Source organism: Erythrolamprus reginae, chromosome 1 (assembly GCF_031021105.1).
Source record: "Erythrolamprus reginae isolate rEryReg1 chromosome 1, rEryReg1.hap1, whole genome shotgun sequence".
Classification (NCBI taxonomy): Eukaryota; Metazoa; Chordata; class Lepidosauria; order Squamata; family Dipsadidae; genus Erythrolamprus; species Erythrolamprus reginae.
The window spans coordinates 387,919,419-387,939,383 of record NC_091950.1 but is presented as its reverse complement, the minus strand read 5'-3'; the positions used below and the strand labels follow the sequence as shown (position 1 = coordinate 387,939,383).

The window sequence follows — 19,965 nt, the reverse complement described above, 5'->3', positions numbered from 1 at the left end:
CTAGTTTTTCTCATCATTCCTATCACCCATTTCCTCCCATGTTGACTGTATGGCTGTAATTTGTTGCTTATATCCTAAGATTTTTATTAATATTGCTTCTTCATTGCTTATTTGACCCCTATGACAATCATTAAGTGTTGTACCACATGATTCTTGACAAATGTATATTTTATTTTATGTACGCTGAGAGTATATGCACCAAGACAAATTCCTTGTGTGTCCAATCACACTTGGCCAATAAAATTCTATTCTATTCTATTCTAACAGCTTTTCCCTCTTCCTGCCTTACTTTTTATTTGTGTTCAGTGGGTAGTTTTCTTTTTTTGATACATGAACTGCTTTTTTAAAAAATGTCAGGAGTATATGTAGATGTTGATCAAACTTTGTCACGAGACACCTCAAAAGCATCTAAGCCCCTTCCATTTTGGAGATCAACAGAAGTTTATCTCTGCACAAATTTAACAAGAAATATAATATGATGCTTATGTCTTCTAATGGTCAGAGCTGCCAGGAGCTGATTTTTAAAGCTTTATTTTTTTACTGGTGATTCTTTTACATAGTAAAACTGTGGGATTGGGAAAACTAACACACAGAGAGATCCATTCATACCAATGGTATTCAGTAACCCAGGCCTCTATAGCTTGGCTCCATCATCCATAAATTTAAAACTTCCCAAACTTAACAAAGTTACTACTTATCTAGGTCTGTTTATTTTCACTCCCTAGCAAGCTGTTAACTATTGCTCAGGAGTAAGGCAACACTTTGGAACATACATGGGAACATACACTTTGGAACATACATGGGAACATATCAGAGCTGGGTTCTGATATGGCAAGCAGCCCTGGAGACAGTTTAGAGAATCAGGTCCCATTAAGAACGTGACAACAACTCTCTGGTCATCTCCACTATTGGAGGGATTTGCTGTTCTCCATACTTTTCACTGTGCCCCCAAATACTATAAAAAGCAAAGCCAGCAGAATTTTAAAAGGAAAAAAAAAGAACAGAAAACAAGAGGAATGGAGAAAATTGTAGAAAACAAGTAATCCTGCTTTCAGCCAAAGTACAGTTAAAAAAATGACTTAAGTTTTCTTGATATATGAATTTGCAGAGAGACCATTTATCAACACGGCTGTTTACCTCCGCAGCAGAGTCCCTCAAGCCGAAGAGTCGTGTCATTCCCCTTTGACTGATTAATTAGCCAATCAGGGGACATTTTTCACTGTGAGGCATGATGGGTTATCCCAGCTAATGTTCGGTCTCTAATGGCGACACATTAAGGCTAACTCGGCTCTTTTAGACTATCGAAGTGACCGAATGAGAAGGCCAGATAATAAATCAAAACCCAATTTCCTCTCCACTCTTGGTATTGCACTGGGCCCTAACAAATCCCCCAAGGAATCAATGGTTAGAGAAGAGATTCTTCACCAATGAAGAAATTGGCAGGGGAAGGGTGAAACTGCAAATTCTATCATAGAGCGCTATGCTTGATTCTGTGTGGCTGCCTTATCTCTGGCTTTTATTAATTTTACACACGCACACACCAAATTTGGTCATAAGTGCACTCATATAGGAGGCAATTGAACAACATTTGCCATACCCAGTATCGTCTATTTATTCAGATACACCAAAAATCCTGAATATTATTATTATTATTATTATTATTATTATTATTATTATTTATTTATTAGATTTGTATGCCGCCCCTCTCCGTAGACTCGGGGCGGCTCACAACAATAACAAGAACAGTGTAAAAACAAATCTAATAATTTAAAAAACACTAAAATCCCCATTATTAAAAGCAAACACACACACAAACATTCCATGTATAAACTGTATAGGCCCGGGGGAGATGTGTCAGTTCCCCCATGCCTGTCGGCAGAGATGGGTCTTAAGAACTTTACGAAAGGCAAGGAGGGTGGGGGCAGTTCTAATCTCCGGGGGGAGCTGGTTCCAGAGGGTTGGGGCTGCCACAGAGAAGGCTCTTCTCCTGGGTCCCGCCAAACGACATTGTTTAGTCGACGGGACCCGGAGAAGGCCAACTCTGTGGGACCTAACTGGTCGCTGGGATTCGTGCGGCAGAAGGTGGTCCCGGAGGTATTCTGGTCCGATGCCATGAAGGGCTTTATAGGTCATAACCAACACTTTGAATTGTGACCGGAAATTGATCGGCAACCAATGCAGACTGCGGAGTGTTGGTGTGACATGGGCATATTTAGGAAAGCCCATGATTGCTCTCGCAGCTGCATTCTGCACGATCTGAAGTTTCCGAACACTTTTCAAAGGTAGCCCCATGTAGAGAGCATTACAGTAGTCGAGCCTCGAGGTGATGAGGGCATGAGTGACTGTGAGCAGTGAGTCCCGGTCCAGATAGGGCCGCAACTGGTGCACCAGGCGAACCTGGGCAAACGCCCCCCTCGCCACAGCTGAAAGATGGTTCTCTAATGTGAGCTGTGGATCGAGGAGGACGCCCAAGTTGCGGACCCTCTCTGAGGGGGTCAATAATTCCCCCCCCCAGGGTGATGGACGGACAGATGGAATTGTCCCTGGGAGGCAGGACCCACAGCCACTGAATATCCTGAACAGATCCTCAATACTGTATATTATAGAATGATTGTGGGCATTTAAAAACACACTGCTGGAAAAGTTTACATAATAAGGCCAGTTTAATCTTTTCCTCGTCCATTTATATTAGCCTTCCTCATCTTAGGGCTATCCAAATGTATGAACATCAACTTCTGGAATTTTCCATAATGACCCACAACTCTGAGATTGAATCCATACACTGAGAGGGTCCTCAGGTTGAAGAACACTGACTCGCATTATGTGAGGAATGCATGTACAGCGATACCTCGTCTTACGAACCCCTCATCATACGAACTTTTTGAGATATGAACCTGGGGTTTAAGATTTTTTTGCCTCTTCTTCCGAACTATTTTCACCTTACGAACCCGCCACCACTGCTAGGATGCCCCACCTCCGGACTTCCGTTGCCAGCCGAAGCGCCCGTTTTCGCGCTGGTGGAATTCCCCTGCTGGAATTCCCCTGCAGCATCGCAAAAACGCGTAAGTCTGGAGGTGGGGTTTTCCATGGAGGGGAGCCTCAGGGGAATCCCACCAGCGTGAAAATGGGCGCTTCGGCTGGCAAAAGGGGTGAATTTTGGGCTTGCACACATTAATCGCTTTTCCATTGATTCCTATGGGAAACATTGTTTCTTTTTACGAACCTTTTACCTTACGAACGTAAGACAATGTATCACTGTACATTGTAAATGTTCTTCTGGCTAACTCTTAAAGGCCCATAGAAACATAGAACATAGAAACATAGAAGACTGACGGCAGAAAAAGACCTCATGGTCCATCTAGTCTGCCCTTATACTCTTTCCTGTGTTTTATCTTAGGATGCATATATGTTTATCCCAGGCATGTTTAGATTCAGTTACTGTAGATTTACCAACTACGTCTGCTGGAAGTTTGTTCCAAGGATCTACTACTCTTTCAGTGAAATAATATTTTCTCACGTTGCTTTTGATCTTTCCCCCAACTAACTTCAGATTGTGTCCCCTTGTTCTTGTGTTCACTTTCCTATTAAAAACACTTCCCTCCTGAACCTTATTTAACCCTTTAACATATTTAAATGTTTCGATCATGTCCCCCCTTTTCCTTCTGTCCTCCAGACTATACAGATTGAGTTCATGAAGTCTTTCCTGATACGTTTTATGCTTAAGACCTTCCACCATTCTTGTAGCCCGTCTTTGGACCTGTTCAATTTTGTCAATATCTTTTTGTAGGTGAGGTCTCCAGAAGTGAACACAGTATTCCAAATGTAGTCTCACCAGCGCTCTATATAAGGGGATCACAATCTCCCTCTTCCTGCTTGTTATACCTCTAGCTATGCAGCCAAGCATCCTACTTGCTTTTCCTACTGCCCGACCACACTGCTCACCCATTTTGAGACTGTCAGAAATCACTACCCCTTCTCTTCTGAAGTTTTTGCTAACACAGAACTGCCAATGCAATACTCAGATTGAGGATTCCTTTTCCCCAAGTGCATTATTTTACATTTGGAAACATTAAACTGCAATTTCCATTGCTTTGACCATTTATCTAGTAAAGCTAAATCATTTACCATATTACAGACCCCTCCAGGAATATCAACCCTATCATGTCATTCAAACTTTCTCTTCCCCAGTGCTGTTCTCTGAAAGGGCTTGAGACTCCTCTCCTGGCAAAATCAGATGTAAAATAGCCTTTTCTTACTGACCTTGAAATTCCAAATAGATGGCATGCATATAATCCACTGAATATAAAACAATGCTGGGACAGCCTATCAGGCTGAAGAATCTGTTCTCACAGAGACCAGACTGATGCCTTTGAAAAACTAACTCCATGTTTTCCAGGAGCTGGTGGACCACACTGCTTTCACTACTGCAAATAAGAGGTATATAATGGATTAACTCCAATAACTTTACTCCCTTTTAAATGAGTTTAAATTCATAGCCATCATTACAAATATCGTACATGTAATAGTCTGATTATTCACTATCTGAATAAGGGGTTTTTTTTGGCCCATCCTTAATTTCTTATCGTTTCAATTACAGTTTTATGAACTTTTGAGATGGAAAAATTATTCACTAAGCCACATTCTCCATATTATGCAAGAAGAAAAAAATCCATAAGCAACCATGATGATTAACTAGAGAAATTTCATAGAATGGTACAGAAAATGTCTGTTTTATATATGAAAAGTGATTTTCCATTCGTTTTTACCCAGAGTTAATACGGTTGGTAATCAAGGAGAAAGCCTTCTTGACCAAAATTTTCCAATTATGGAATGATTTCTCCAGAAAGATTCATCTGGTTAAGTCAATCTCATTTTTGCAGTTATCAATCTTTGCTATCATTTTTTAAAAATTCCCAGAAAATTATTTGACCTAGCATTTTATTCCTCTGTTATCTAGCTTCTTTTATGATTTTTGATATGTAATTTACAGATTTTATTGTTTTTACTGTTTCATTTGCTAAGAAAATCATCCTAAAAGGCTGTTTTTACCCATCATTTGACATTTTTGAAAGTTAGTAATATAAATACAGAACTTAATATGTAAAGAGCTTCCAGGATCAGATATGATCAGACATGTTGCAAACAGATCTCCCACACACATCCTATAAGTTCTCACTTCAAGGTCTTTCAATACTTTTCATAAATGCTTTGCCAAAATGGGGAAGCTGATCTGTAAATGATGGATAAATGTCCCCCTTAAACACCTCAAACTATTTGACCATTCAGTTCAGCCACTGTCTATTTTAACTTATATTAGATTTCTAGCATCTCAAATATAAAATTTGATTATTTCTATATATTTTTTTAAAAAAATATTTATTTATTTATTTATTTAATCCAGCCAACTCTTTCCAGACTCTGGGCGGCGCACAACAATTAAAAAATAATGCAAAACAACTAGTTGGAAATACCAGGCTTTTAACAGAGAACTCTCTCCTTACAAAGTCATTGCATAGAAACATAGAAGACTGACCTCATGGTCCATCCAGTCTGCCCTTATACTATTTCCTGTATTTTACCTTAGGATGGATATATGTTTATCCCAGGCATGTTTAAATTCAGTTACTGTGGATTTATCTACCACGTCTGCTGGAAGTTTGTTACAAGCATCTACTACTCTAGTCTGCCAAAGCTCAGCCAGCCTAGGTATGGGCAGAGCTCAGCCTGCTGGAATTCTTTTTAGTTCTTAACAAATAGCTTCGGAGCCACTAAAAATATCATGTGCAAAAAATGGACGAGAGATAGGCATAAAGTTAGAAAAACCAGGAAAAAGAATACCATTGAGCAAATTGTTGACTTGAAAAATGGTTTTCAGCATCATTTTAATAGTTTTAGAGACTAGAAATTTTAGTGCCTTTTTAAAAAACACACTGATCTTCTGCAAATGATAAAATGACTTTTCAGTAAATCCTGATCTATCTTCTTCTATTCGCTCCTGTTTTATTGACTGAGGGCAGTCACACAAGGCCTTTTAGCTTATCCAGTACTCTGCAGCTAACGGAGGAAAATGAGAACTTTCTTGTAAGCTTAAATGAGCCATGGCTGAAACTGCCAACTCTGCTTCAAGCCGTAAACAAGCAGCTCACCCCCTCATTCAATTTATCGGAACATCAGGAAATGTGTACACCAGGAAAGGGAAACTTTGAGCAGAAAAATGTGTTAGTAATCAGGAAACTGTCTTAAAACAGTAGCATCACCCAGAAGGATTGTAATCTGTCCTGAGCAAATAAGGGAAGGGATCAGAAGATGGAGGTGTCACTTTTCTAACCTCTAATACGTTGAAACTACATGTTTGAAAGGAAGGCTCTTACTAATCAGGACAGCTCATAATTTGTATGTAGATGCACCTAATGAACCTTTCTGATTCCAAGCTGGGATATCATGATTTTTTCCATCATTCTTCTGAATGTATGCTGCCATCCTCATTAAAATGAAACTGGACTGTATGTTACCTTCTGGAGCATATTCCTTAGTGATAAAGTTTTAATGGGAAATGCAGCTGGATAGGCGAAGGAAATGCAGAGGAAAATGTGCATGTGTTATTTAGGGAGTTTAATCAGATAGGAACTGAAAGAAATGTTATTTTTGTACCTTACAGCAAAGAGGTTTAAAAACAGGCAGAAGAAGAACCTATTTAACTCATTTTGTGTTCTGAAACAAAAAGGTAAAACTTATACAGAGTGAAAGAATGTATTTAGTCCAGAAGCAATAATTGGTGGAAAATGCAGCATTCTGTTTGCTAACTCATGCAAATTACAATGAATGTGTGCATAGGGCAGTGATGGCGAACCTTTTTGGTGCTGCGTGCTGAAAGTCCAAGTGCGAAAACACTGTTACGCTCACCCGTGCTGGCACCCATAATGCAATGCACACCCCAATTTGCACATGCATGCACGACCTACCACATGCTCCCCCTGCGCATGCTCCCTGCACTACGCAGACACACGTGCAACTCCCCCACTGCGCATGTGTCCCCCCACTTCTTCCAAGAGGGCCAGTGCTCCTCTTACTGCTTTAACCGGCCCGTTCGCTGGCGAGACAAAGGAGCAGCCATTCCTAAGTCGGTGGCAGCGTTCTCGGCCCTGCCACCTTGATAGTGACATGCTCCGGCTGGAGAAACTCCGAATGTGTGGTCTTGCCTGGGTTCTTCCCCGCTGGGAGTTGCAGGTCGAGCAGATGCGGCTGGCTGGGCTTTGGCAGACCAGCAACCGGCAAGGGTGGGGTGCTGGAGTATGCTGGCTGCCTGTACTGATGACCTTGTGGCCACCGTCAAAGTGGGGTCAAGACATTGTTCATTTAATGTTTTGTTATATGCTATGTGTTGTTTGTTTTCTTTTCTTTTTTATAATCAATAAAAATTAATTTTAAAAAAAGACACCTTTCAGCGTTCCAAATAGCACCTGAGAAATAAATCAAGTCCCCGTCCAATTCTCTTGATCAGAGCTTGATTTATTAACAGAACCATGTTGGTTACGCAGTGGCCATTCCGATTCTGAATACTTCCCAGAATCACACCTGAGTTAAGGCTCATCTTACATCTCCCACACCCACAAGTTCATCACGAGAGCCAGACTGTGTGCAGGGGTTTATCAACTTCCTCATTTTCTTCAGTTGAGGCAGAACAAAAGGTGACCTTGGCTCAGAGAAAAGAATCTTTGGTTGTGTCTAGTAATTTCCCCACTGACTACTCACTACCCCTTCCCATCCCCCCCCCCCCTTATGCTGTATTACTGTGGCAGGCTGAAATCTCTAACTCCACATGATAGCTTCGGCCTGACAACACCCCTCTTTTCTCCCTCCACCAGCCAGAAGAGTCCCCTGGGCTGTGGGCATAACTGCCTATTACTGGCATTCCTCCTGCACAGCACCACTGGCCACCAGCCACCAAATGCTGCCCCTTGCACCTGAACTGGTTGATCACTCTTGCCCTTCTCCCTTCAGCTGTTGCTGCTCTTCTAGAGCGGTGGGAGGGGGGCAGAGATCCTGCCACCAACCAGGGAACGGTGGCTCCCAGTCACCTGGGCTCCTACATGCTGGGAGCCACCATTCCCTGGCTGGAAGCAGCATTCTCTGCCCCACCATCTCTGCATTGCCATGCGCCAGCTAGAGAAGCTCCGAACGCACGGCCTTGCCTGGGCTCCTCCCCACTGGGAGCTGCCATTCCCCAGGCGGCAGCAGCGCTTTCTGCCCCCGTACCTTGGCAGCGCCTTGCACCAGCTGGAGAAGCCTTGACTGGGCTCCTCCCATCACCATAGAAGAGCAGCAGCAGTGGCAGTGAAGGGAGAAGGACAAGTGCAACTGGCTGGCTCAGGTGCATGGGGCAGCATTTGCTGGCTGGGCAGCCGGTGGGGCTATGCAGGAGACAGACAGCAACACCTACAGCCTAGGGGACCCACATGGCTGGTGGAATGAGCAAAGAGGAGCTTCTCGGCCCTGTTTTCACGGCAGCCCTAGGGTCAACTGCGCAGGCAGCCCCCTCACTATTCCGCCATCACCGGCTGCTGGTCGGGTAAAGCCCTGCTAGCCACATCTGGGGCTCCCAGCGGGGAGAAGTCTAGGCAATGTTCTGTCTGGGTCCCCCCAGACGCCAACACCAACCAAAAAGAATATCCAGACACACTGGTAAAAAGCAAAGGCAGTTTATATAATTCAAAGCAAACACAGGTAACAAAAACTGTTCTTACAGACAGGAATACTATGAAGCTTCACAGAGGTTTCACGAAGGCCAGGCAATAAAACAGGATTCTTGCTGGCAAAAACAACGCTGGAGATAATAAAACCCACGCCTCCCCCAAGTCTTCCAGACTTCTAGGCCACAAGCCAAGATCAGAGACGCCAAGAATCGATGCAAGGTCACAGGACTCCCAATTGATAACTCTCCACAAGACTGTAAGGGCGGGCCTGCCTTTTCAACCCTGCTGAGGAGAACCACACCCAAACCCAGCTGTTGCCAATTCAGGGATGGAAATACAGTAATACCTCATGATACGAACTTAATTGGTGCAAGGAGGAGGTTCGTAAGACGAAAGGTTCGTAAGACGAAACATTGTTTCCCATAGGAAACAATGTAAAGTCAATTAATCCGTGCAACCAAAAAACCCTCTGCAAAAAACCCGGCTTTCGGCGACTGTTGGGAAGCCGCGCGGCTGTTTTAAAAGGTGACAGCCGGCCTGGGGGGCTTGCCAGCACCCCCCCGAACTCGGGTTCGGGGTGGTGCTGGCAAGCCCCCCAGGCCGGCTGCGACCTTAACAGCCGCGCCGCTTCCCAGCTGTCTCCTGAAGCCGAACGCTAAAGCCGAACTTCCGCGTTCGGCTTCGGGAGACAGCTGGGAAGCAGCGCGGCTGTTTTAAAAGGTGACAGCCGGGCTGGGGGGCTTCCCAGCAACCTCCCGAACCGAACCCGGGGTTCAGAAAAATTTTGCCTCTTCTTACGAACTTTGTTCGAGTTACGAACCGGCATTCGGGAGGCTTCTGGGAAGCCCCGCCGCCCGGCTGTCACCTTTTAAAACAGTCGCGCGGCTTCCCAGCAGTCTCCGAATGCCGGTTCGTAACTCGAAAAAAGTTCGTAAGAAGAGGCAAAATTTTTCTGAACCCCGGGTTCGTATCACGAGTTGTTCATAAGACGAGGGGTTCGTATCTTGAGGTACCACTGTACCTTTCTAATTGGCCCCGTGTTTGAGCTGTTCGTCGCTGCCTCATGTCTATTATAGCCTGTGCGTCTTCATCCCAATGAATCCAGGCTACTAGCTGGGGAGAGCCCCCCCCGGGGGTCTCAGGCTGCTCTCCCTCCTCCTCTTCCTGACGTTCCTCTCCCCCGTCTGCCTGGTCCTCCCCCTCCTGTTCACTGTCCTCCTCCTCTGGGCACGGATCCGGCAGAGATCCAGCCGGTCCCTGAGGAGCCTCAGGCTGAATCACAACAGGCAAGATGGTGGGGGAAGAGGACAGAGGGCACTGCTGCCATCGAGGAAACAGCTGCTCCCAGCAGGGAGGGGCATAGTTATCTGCGTAGGTAGGCCACCACCACCACCACCCTGCTCTCACCGGCTGCTTGTCCACTGGTGCTCCGGATCACCTGGGGCTACACAAGAAGCCCACCCAAGCAAGGAGGGAGGGAAGCCCGGCTTACCCTCCTCTGCTCCTTTAGGAAGTGACTGCCAGGATCCCCTCCCTGTGTCTTTTGTCACGTGCGCCTGTTGCTGGTCTTCGCATGGACATGAGTGTCAGAAATCAGACCAGCTGACGCACCGGAAACGGAAGAGCAAGAGGTGATGGTTCTCCATGCCACTTCCAGCACATGTACCAAAGGTTCACCATCGCAGGTATAGGGGAAATTGTCTTTTACACACATAGTTTCTACTAAAAAAAAAATAAAAAATCAACGCTGAAGATTTTTCTTGGTGAAAACAATTAATGACCAATACTCTCCTTGACATTTAATTTAATATATTTGATTTATATGCCGCCCAATCCCACAGGGACTCAGGGTGGCTATTTGATATTGATATTTGTTGGCTTTTCATCACTGGGCTTTCAGTCGTTCTCCAGAATTTGAATAATTTAGTTGAGAACTTGTGCTCAGTACAATAAAAAAGTAAACACCTGAGCAATTCTCGGAGGAGAAACGTTCCTTGATGGAAGTCTAATCAGTAACTTCAATTGCTTCACCATTTCTGAGAAAAAAATGCGAACAATCTGAATAGAAAAATATTCAAGTTTTGCTGTGGTTTTATTTAGCAAGAACATCATGGACCACAGAAATCCGCCTCCCTAACTAGGTACAAAACACACTGTTGCTTAGCCTTGTACCATATTTTCCAGTGTATAAGACGCACCTTTTTTCCTCCCTGAAAGAGGCTGATAATTTGGGTATGTCTTATACTCTGAATGTAGCTTCTTTTTCAGCCCTAACTAGCTGCTAACGACCTTCCCAGCTCTTACTTTGCAGTCTCTTTCATTGTTTCTCTTTGTGAAGAATATTTTCCAAGCCCTAAGTCATTTTTTCATTGCTCTAACTTGCTCTGAGTAAGTTTCTTTCCAGCCCTAACCAGGTGCTAACAATGTCCCCAGCTCTTAATGGCTTGCAAGCTCTTTCATTGTTACTCACTGACAAGAATGTTTTCCAAACCCTGTCTTTGATTTCTTTTTTCCATTCTCTATTTGCTCCAAATGTTTCATTCAAGCCCTTACCAGGTCCTAACAATGTACCCAGATTTTACCACTTACAAGCTTTCATTCTTTGCCAAGAATGTTTTCCAAATCCTCTCTTTGTAGGTTTTTTTTTCATTGCTTTACTTGCTCCAGATGTTTCTTTCCAGCCCTAACCAGTTGCTATTAATGTTCCCAAGTTCTTGCATTGTTACTCTCTGCGAAGAATGTTTTCCAAGCCCTAAGTCTTTGCAGGTTTTTTTCCCCATTGGTCTAACTTGCTCCAAATGTTTCTTTCTAGCCCTAACCAGGTGCTAACAATGTTCCCAGCTTTTACTGGCTTCTATGCTCTTTCATTGTTACTCTCTGCAAATAAGAATGTTTTCCAAGCCCTAAGTCTTTGCAGGGTTTTTTCCATTGCTCTACTTGTCCAGACTGTTTCTTTCCAGGTGCTAATGATGTTCCCAGCTCTTACTGGCTTGCAAGCTCTTTCATTGTTACTCTCTCAGAATAAATTTTTTTTAAACCCTTAACCAGGTGATAAAATAATGTGCTGAAACTGACCAGGCTAAGGACTCTAGCCAGATTCTTTCCCCTATTTTCCTCCCCAAAAACTAAGGTGCGTCTTATATTCTGAAAAACACGGTAATCTGTTGTAAAGGAAATAAGCTGTCAACTCATAAGGAAGCCAAATGTTGGTTTGCAGCTAAGTAAAAAAAAAGTGGGAGAATTTATCTCACATAAGAGAAAAATGAATATTATTCTACAACTGGAGAATTAAATTGGAGATTGACAGAAAAGCAAGAATATTTGCCTCAAGGGGGGGGGGGGTTGACATAAGAGCCAGGCTCAGAGCTTTAGTTTTAGAGGATCTGCAATGCAGGAAGTCAGTAAGATTAAGATATAAAAATACCATTATTATTGGCAAGCCTATCTCATTTTTTAAGGGAGGCTGTGCTAATCCAATGTATCTAGAGGGCAAAAGGTAGAAAGGATCAGGCACCTCCTTTAGGAAGTCTAGAGAAAGCATGTTCTCAGTTGCTGACATTTCTTTTTTTAAAGAGTTCACTTAAAATGCTGGCTAGATATGTCTAAATTTTGGCAGAACTGAGAAGCAGCCACATAAGTTTTTGGTGTTTCATAGCTAATGAAAAAGCTGATGAATATGCAAAGAAAAGATACAGTGGAGCTTCTTGAGGACATAAAATATTCAACAAAGCAGAAGTGAATATCTTGAAATTAGATAGCAAGAAACATCCACTGAAAACCACATTAGCATATGCACCAAGACAAATTTCTTGTGTGTCCAATCACACTTTGCCAATAAAATTCTATTCTATTCTATTCTATTCTAGCAGAGGAACATTCCTTACCTGGCTTAGATACTAAAATTGAAAATGTTGGCTATGTTAATCTTTGATTGACAACATAACTCTAAGCCTTGATGGACACCAGGACTCTTCGTATCTAGGCAGGAAAAGATACAAAGATGTTCTCATCCAGCATTTCCTGTTCTTTTAAACACTCATATATGCCAAGATTTTAAAATCAAGGGTGTGTGTTTAGTGCCAATCTTCCAAAGAATACAACTCTTCAACCACATCCTAAGGACATACCAAGAGCTCCTGGGTATTGTCTAATACCACATTTCATTATTTCTAATCAATCCTGCATACCAGACTAGATAAAAAGAGCTTTATGTGTCTCTACGTAATACAGTTAACTTGAAATACAGTTTTTGAATGAAGTAAACTTCCCTATCACTAAATAATCTCAGCTTCCAAGACATAAACCAGGAACCAGGAAAGCAGCCCAGGAGTAAGCAGTTAACAATTTATATGTTGGTTGAAATGATCAAATAATGTATGTATGTATGTATGTATGCATGTATGTATGTACGCACGCATGTATACATTTGCTTCCCTCAGTTACTCCGAAGCAGTTTCTGGCTTTCTTAAAAGCAGAAAAAGAGCTAGAAGAGCTAAAACCAAAGGAAAGTTTGATAATCAATTTCTTGCAGAATAAATGTTTGACCATTTTAAAAGACGTTTTTGAAGTAACTATTTTTTGCAAACTTTTATACCCACCAGAAATTAGAGTGGAGGCCTTAACATATGAGGCTCCTTAGAACTTTCTTATTAAACTAGAGGCAAAAGAAAATAATGCTCTTTCACATGTTTCTAGGTTTCATTCCCCATCATTCCTGGCTTAAGTTGAATAGAAATTATTGGGGCTAGAAGGAAGGTTGCAATTTCTTTATATACTGCTCACAAAAATAAAGGAAACACCAAAACAACACAATATAACTCCAAGTAAATCAAACTTATGTGAAATCAAACTGTCCACTTAGGAAGCAACACTGATTAACAATCAATTTCACATGCTGTTGTGTACATTCAACTTTGTACTAAACAAAGTATTCAATGAGAATATTTCATTCATTCAGATCTAGGATGTGTTATTTGAGTGTTCCCTTTATTTTTTTTAGCAGTATATTTTCCATGACTTTGTATTTTTCCCAAAGGCATCCGTTCTGGAACAAATACTTAACAAATAAGTAGATAAAACAATTTGCCCAATTTCTAATTTTGTTTGACACTTTTCACAGATGAATTTAATCACCTTATCCCAAGTATTGATTCATACTAGTTCCTCAGCAAGTTATGGTTTCCAAAGTCCACCATCAAGGAAATATCACCTGCATTTTGGGATAATTTACAAAACTGGATGGACAAATATTCCCATGCTTTCCAATCAACAGGTTATGAATTATGGTATTTCTGGTGAAACCTATCATGTTGTACAAGGTAGAAAATAGAGTTAAGCTGAGGCCTATACTTCCTATGTTTTATGATCACAAAATGTGGAGTGCTGTGCCTAGCCTTTGATTATGTTTTATAATAAAATTTTATAAGCAAGTAGCTCAGTAATGGTGACTGGTGACATGGCATAATGTTTTAGGTGATTTGCCAGCATTTACCAATATTCAACAACTGTTCTCAAAAGCAGGCCTTGTTCTTGTGAGATTTTTAGAGTCAGTGGAGGCTGCATGGAGTGCGGTCTTGCACAGCCTCCAGAAGTTGTGTGAGAGGGCCATGCTTGCATGCAGCATCCAGACCCCCTAACAATCACAAAAGAATGGGGGTGCTTTTGCTTTTTAAAGGCTTCCCCCATCCCCCCCAAAACTGCAGAGGCCGTGGAAGAGCATTCTCTGAAACCACTTCAAGACTGAAGGTTTGTGTGACCTGGAGCTGTCTTTGTGTGAGCTAAGCCACAGCAATGTATATAATTATCATATGATGCACAGCAGAAGAGAAGTATTTTTAAATGATTAAAATAAATCACTATTTAAAGCAGTCCAATACATATCTACAATATCAAGTCAAATCACATACTTGCATTTTTTTGACTTTGCGTTTTCCAAAAATACAGGATAGGTCATCTTCACTTCGTGAAGAGAGGTCTTTCCCTGGATAGAATTGCAGGAAAAACAACAAAACTATTTATTGCTTTCTTATAGAATAAAGTTAGATCAACGCTCATGAAAAAGGAAAATTAAATTTTCTCCCTTTGATTTATTTCAATGGGCTTAAAACAGAAAAAAATATCCTGCAAAAAAAATGGAGGAACACTGAAAACTTGCTTCCTTTAAGTAAAAGCGACAATCAACGACATTCAATCCTACAGGTACCAGCAGACATGCCTCAGCTTTCCATGCTACACATTCTCCATCAGATGCTCTAAATTCTCAACAATATTTTGATATATTTAAATACATATTTTCTTCAGTGTGGCTACTGTACTGATCACATTAGAAACATATTAATGCTTTTTGCATGTAATTTAGTTTCATTTGAATTTACCTTTGGCAAATTTCACATAATGAACTCGTTTTTTAGAGATCTTGGATTTTTCTTCGAGGTTGAAAGTTTTCTTATCTTTTTTATAAGTAGATTCTAGAATACAAACAGAAAATTACTCGAGGCCAAAATCTATAGTCCTCTATAGACTATAAATTTATAGTCCTTTATAGACTATAAATTCCAATGTAGAATATCCCCATAGTATTTGTTTTCCAAGTACATTTTTACTGATTTTTACATTAGCAATAGCTTGCTCCCAGCTTCTATACTCTTAAAGTGTTGTTTTTCCCTGAGTTTCTCAAATTATAAAAGTCTTGCGTCAAGCTCCAGTAGTAGATAACTTGTGTAAGAGATTTGTGTTCTTCTTGGCCCTTTTGCCAATCGGCCAGAGAATGGACAATTCAGTTTTTGCTTTAGATCACTCTAGACAGGAAGGACATGTGCTGAAGAATGGCAGTTTTTTCTGGGTCTGTCAAAAACCAAATTCAAAGTGATCTTGATAATAAAGAAGGCCTGCCTCAAGATGAGGATCTCAAAAGGATCATCCCTCCAGACTACAAGCAACTACAAGCATCACTCTTTTGGTAAAACAATCAGCAGGATGTGAGAGTAATTCACCCTCATCCAAGGTTTATAATCCCACAAAATTCTAATGTTCGACAAGTCTGAAAGGTTAGGTGGCAGCTTTGATTTCACATGCTTGCTCTCAAACAGCAATAGTGACCTCATGTGGCCAACATACTGTATGTAATTTTGTATTAAGATTTTCAATACCAGTTACTCTCAAAATTGAATCATGTTACCTGGGTCATGTTGTGTATAACTGTTGTTCAACTCTGCCAAAAGCTGGTTGAAATCATCTTGGTGAGCAATCCAGTTGTCCTGCACCCAACACACAAACTGAATGATTACAATCTAAACTGATTAGGAATGATGGAAAGATGACAAAAAGGATATGCCTCTTCCATGTTCTACTGATTCAAATTCAGACCACCAAATCAGTTATCATAAATCTGAGTTTGGTATACAAAGCATGATTTATACTCCCAAATGCATAAGCAGAAGAGTCATGATTCAAAGCTGGTTTACTTTGTGGTTCACTTCATTCTACACACCCTTCATGTGACATAGCAGCCTCCAGATGTTTTGGGGTTTAGCAATTCAGAGAAACTAAGAGTAGCACTTGGAATTAAAGCTTTCAATGCTGATTTGATGGCTAATTATAAATTATATTTATAATTTTATACATCATACAAATTGCAGCACTTACATTTCAACATTGGTTTAATGCATGAACTGAACATTTTGCACTAAAATTATCAACATTTTAAATCATTATAAGCAACCAACTAATACAGTCCCATATTAAAATATTCAGAGAAGGGTGGCATACAAATCTAATAAATAATAAAAATAAATAATATATCAAACCAAACAAAAATGCATTGTAGTTACTTTCTGTGTCTTTCCAAATTAAATTAACTTTACATATGCTAAATTTGTAGACTTAATTCTATTTCTTTAAAACCTAGAACAAATCCTGATTTATCAACATATGTGAGTATGTGTGTGTAACCGCTTGAGCTACTAGTCTGTGTAGCCTCAATTCTATTACCTCCACTTACCTCATGGCTCACAGAAGCTCCCAATCCCATTGTGTTGTTCTTCACCTGAACCTTAATATGCTCAGTGCTGCCTTGTTCTTGAGCCCCAAGCCCCTATTGGAAACAAATGACAAACAGATCTGTCTTGGAGAACTTCATTTCTTTTTATTGTGCAGAAGGGTGTCAATTTTTCATTTGGTTGTCATTTAAAAAAAAATTAATTATTCTTAACAGGTTGAAAGAATTAGAAAACACAACAAAAACCACATATACTAAAATAACTAGTAACCGGAAATCAACCATTCATACTTGCAGAGAAAGGGAAGTGAATCCCCGAGGTTGCTCCTTTTGTATGAGGTGAAAGCTTTCACTTACTAATTTGAAAACTCTTGAGGTAGAACTTCTCAATGACAACAGGTCTAGAAGGTGCATCTGCCTGCGTCAGCTTTGTACTCATAAGGCAGTACTTATATAAGAATTTTAATTGGACAACTTTCCTGTCATGAAAGTCTAAGTTAAGGCACATCTTCAAGATTTAACAACTGGATTCAGGATAGTTGCTTCAGGAAGTTTATCCAGAGTACTTATGCCAAGGGAAATCAGTTTGCATTAAACATCAGATTTTATTTTAAACATGATTTGTTCCAGTTTAAAACAAGAATATCCTTATTAGGAAGTCCAAGGAGGTATATGATCTCCATTTAATTTCTTATTCTGGCAACTTTTACAATACTTATTTTATTTCATAAACATTTTATTCTTTAATTAACCTTGAAAGTACCAAAGAAAACTTAAGCAATTATTGTCAACCTTGCAAATTTACCTTGCCTTTTGACCATCCCATTTTTTCCAACATCTTCTGGCCAAATTTTGATTCATCTTTACTCCAAGCACTGTTCCGGGGATCCACAGACCATTTCTGTTTGCGACGTGCTACAAGAGAAAATGAAGTGAAATCTAGATATATTTTCAAAATTGAAATAGGAAGCCTTTCCTCATCACAATTAGTGCTTCTTCTAACCAAAGCACTTTTTCTGTAAAGATTTTTAAAGAACATTTTAGGGAATGAGTACGCAAGGCACTGGAAATCTCAACAATGAAGCAGGAAGACTGATAAATAATTTTAAACATTTTACTGACAAATCCTTAATGAGCTAGTATCATATTCAAGTCTGCCATTTTGTAGTAATTTTGTGAACCTCTATGTTCACAAACATTCATATTGTCTTTTTTACTGTTGTTAGCCGCCCCGAGTCTACGGAGAGGGGTGGCATACAAATCAAATCAAATCAAATCAATCAATCAATAAGATAAATTTATTTAAGGAAACATTCATTTAAGGAAAGCATTCCTTAAACCTTTTTTAAAAAGTTTGATGAAGAATAAGGGACAGGAGATAGGAATTGCCGCTGATAAATTGTAATAATTGAAATGTATGTTATAGTTCTGATCTCAAACATAATACATTAATTAACTTAGCATTTTTATTTATTTATAAAATTTATATGCTGTCTCTTTATTGAGATGATATTAGGCATCTTACAAAATATTTAAAAGATAATTTGGAAACAATTAAAATTAACAAGGATTAAAAAAAATTAAAAATCAAGAAAATGAATGGCATAAGGGATGGGATGTTCTTTGTAGTGCACCAACTATCTAGTGTAGGACCCCAGGCCAGCTGGAAGTTCCAGTTTTAAAGACCCTTCTGGAAGGCCAAAAGGTTGGTGTGGATCTTATTTCCAGAAGCAGAATTTCCAAAGGGTGGGAACCACAGCAAAAAAACCTTTTCTCCTGGATGCCACTTGGCAGACGGGGTCTGTAGCAAGGCTCTTCTGCTGGAGTGAGTGGGATGGTCAATCCCATTGGGGTGAGAGGACTCCTCAGATACCCTCTTTGATTCCAGATATTAATTTAATGTAATTCATTCAATTTCTATGCTGTCCAATCCCGTAGGACTCAGGGTGGCTTACAGCAATACAGAACAATGCAATAATACAATAATAAAAATAAGTCAAATATTAATAATAATTATAAAACCCACTATAAAATCCCTAAATCCAATCTAACTACATACCAATTGAACATAATTCGGCCATGTCAATTGCATTGACTAATAGTGCCCACTTGTTTATAGCTAAATCTGACAACAGCATTTAATGTGAGTTTCTCTCTGTCTTCTCTATTATTTAATCCTCTTGAGGCACTTTCTATGGCTTTTCAAACTCAGCCTTTTAAAATGCGTGTTCGGTACTTAGAAGAAAGTTACAAAGGTCAATCTTCCCTCATTCCCATCTCAATATTGTTCCTAACTCCTCCGATACCATTTGGGGGCAGCATAAGAAGTGGTTTTAAAAATGATTTGCTTAAAGGCACAGCACAGAAATCTGCATTTACGTTCCGTGGCCATGAAAATCTGGACGACCATTAAATGGTATATGTACTGTATGTAGATTGTTCTGAGTTCGGGTTTTCCCCCCGTATAATATTTTGACTGTCTTTGCGACGTTTCGGCGAAATCACATTCGCCATCATCAGGCTAAAGTTATTGGCTTCGTGCTGCTTTGAATAAGTATGAATATGAATATACCGTATTCAAAGCAGCACGAAGCCAATAATTTCAGCCTGATGATGGCGAATATGATTTCGCCGAAACGTCGCAGACACTTAAAATATTACACGGGGAAAAACGCGAACTCAGAACAATCTACATACACACACACTCACTCACACTAAATATACACAGAGCTGCGATTCCCATGTTTTGCTTATGGGCATAAACAGCTAATCGTCCCATACTGGAAGGAAGATCCTGGCTGGCTAGAGGTTTAAATCTCACTTTATCATAGCTTTTCTACCCAAATCGCAGACATCTCATAACGACCGCTGGCATATACGAAGCGTGGGAGGGCGTTTGCCAGTTTCGCCTCCATACCTCGCACTATGTGCTACCGGCTCCGTTTCAACCGGCTTCATACTCACGTTCCGCCAGCATCGCCATCTTGCGGGAAAAGAGGGGACCTTTCACTACTTCGGGCGCCCAGCGACATCCGCGATCGCCGCTTTGTAGGCGTCCAACCTAAATGCCCGATAAAAGAAGGCGAAGGAAAGAAAACAGCGAGAGGACTTTTCCTATAGAGATGATTAGGTAGAATCCGAAGGAGTGGTCAAAGAAACCCAAAGACGGGTGTTTGGTGTTTTTTTCCCTCCTTTATTTTATTTATTTATTTTGACCAATACACAATAATACATAATGAAGGTAATAGAGGACACCTTAGATTTTATTTCTATTAA

At 40.6% G+C, this 19,965-nt stretch overlaps 1 protein-coding gene across 2 annotated transcripts in view; it reads right to left on the bottom strand.

Annotated features, from left to right (window-relative positions):
* PINX1 (PIN2 (TERF1) interacting telomerase inhibitor 1) overlaps nt 1-19,738 on the bottom strand; it is a 46,796-nt gene extending 27,058 nt beyond the window's left edge. The window contains exons 1-6 of one of the 2 annotated variants that reach the window (XM_070734843.1): nt 19,654-19,738; nt 17,495-17,604; nt 16,693-16,785; nt 15,871-15,949; nt 15,068-15,160; nt 14,600-14,673 (exon numbers count right to left, since the gene is read on the bottom strand). In XM_070734843.1, the coding sequence (XP_070590944.1) occupies nt 14,600-14,673; nt 15,068-15,160; nt 15,871-15,949; nt 16,693-16,785; nt 17,495-17,604; nt 19,654-19,672 (468 nt within the window). In that variant the 5' untranslated portion in view covers nt 19,673-19,738. Of the gene's footprint in view, nt 1-14,599; nt 14,674-15,067; nt 15,161-15,870; nt 15,950-16,692; nt 16,786-17,494; nt 17,605-19,606 lie in introns of both variants that reach the window. The other variant, XM_070734844.1, reaches the window with a different exon arrangement.
* Between the last annotated feature and the right edge of the window lie 227 nt (nt 19,739-19,965).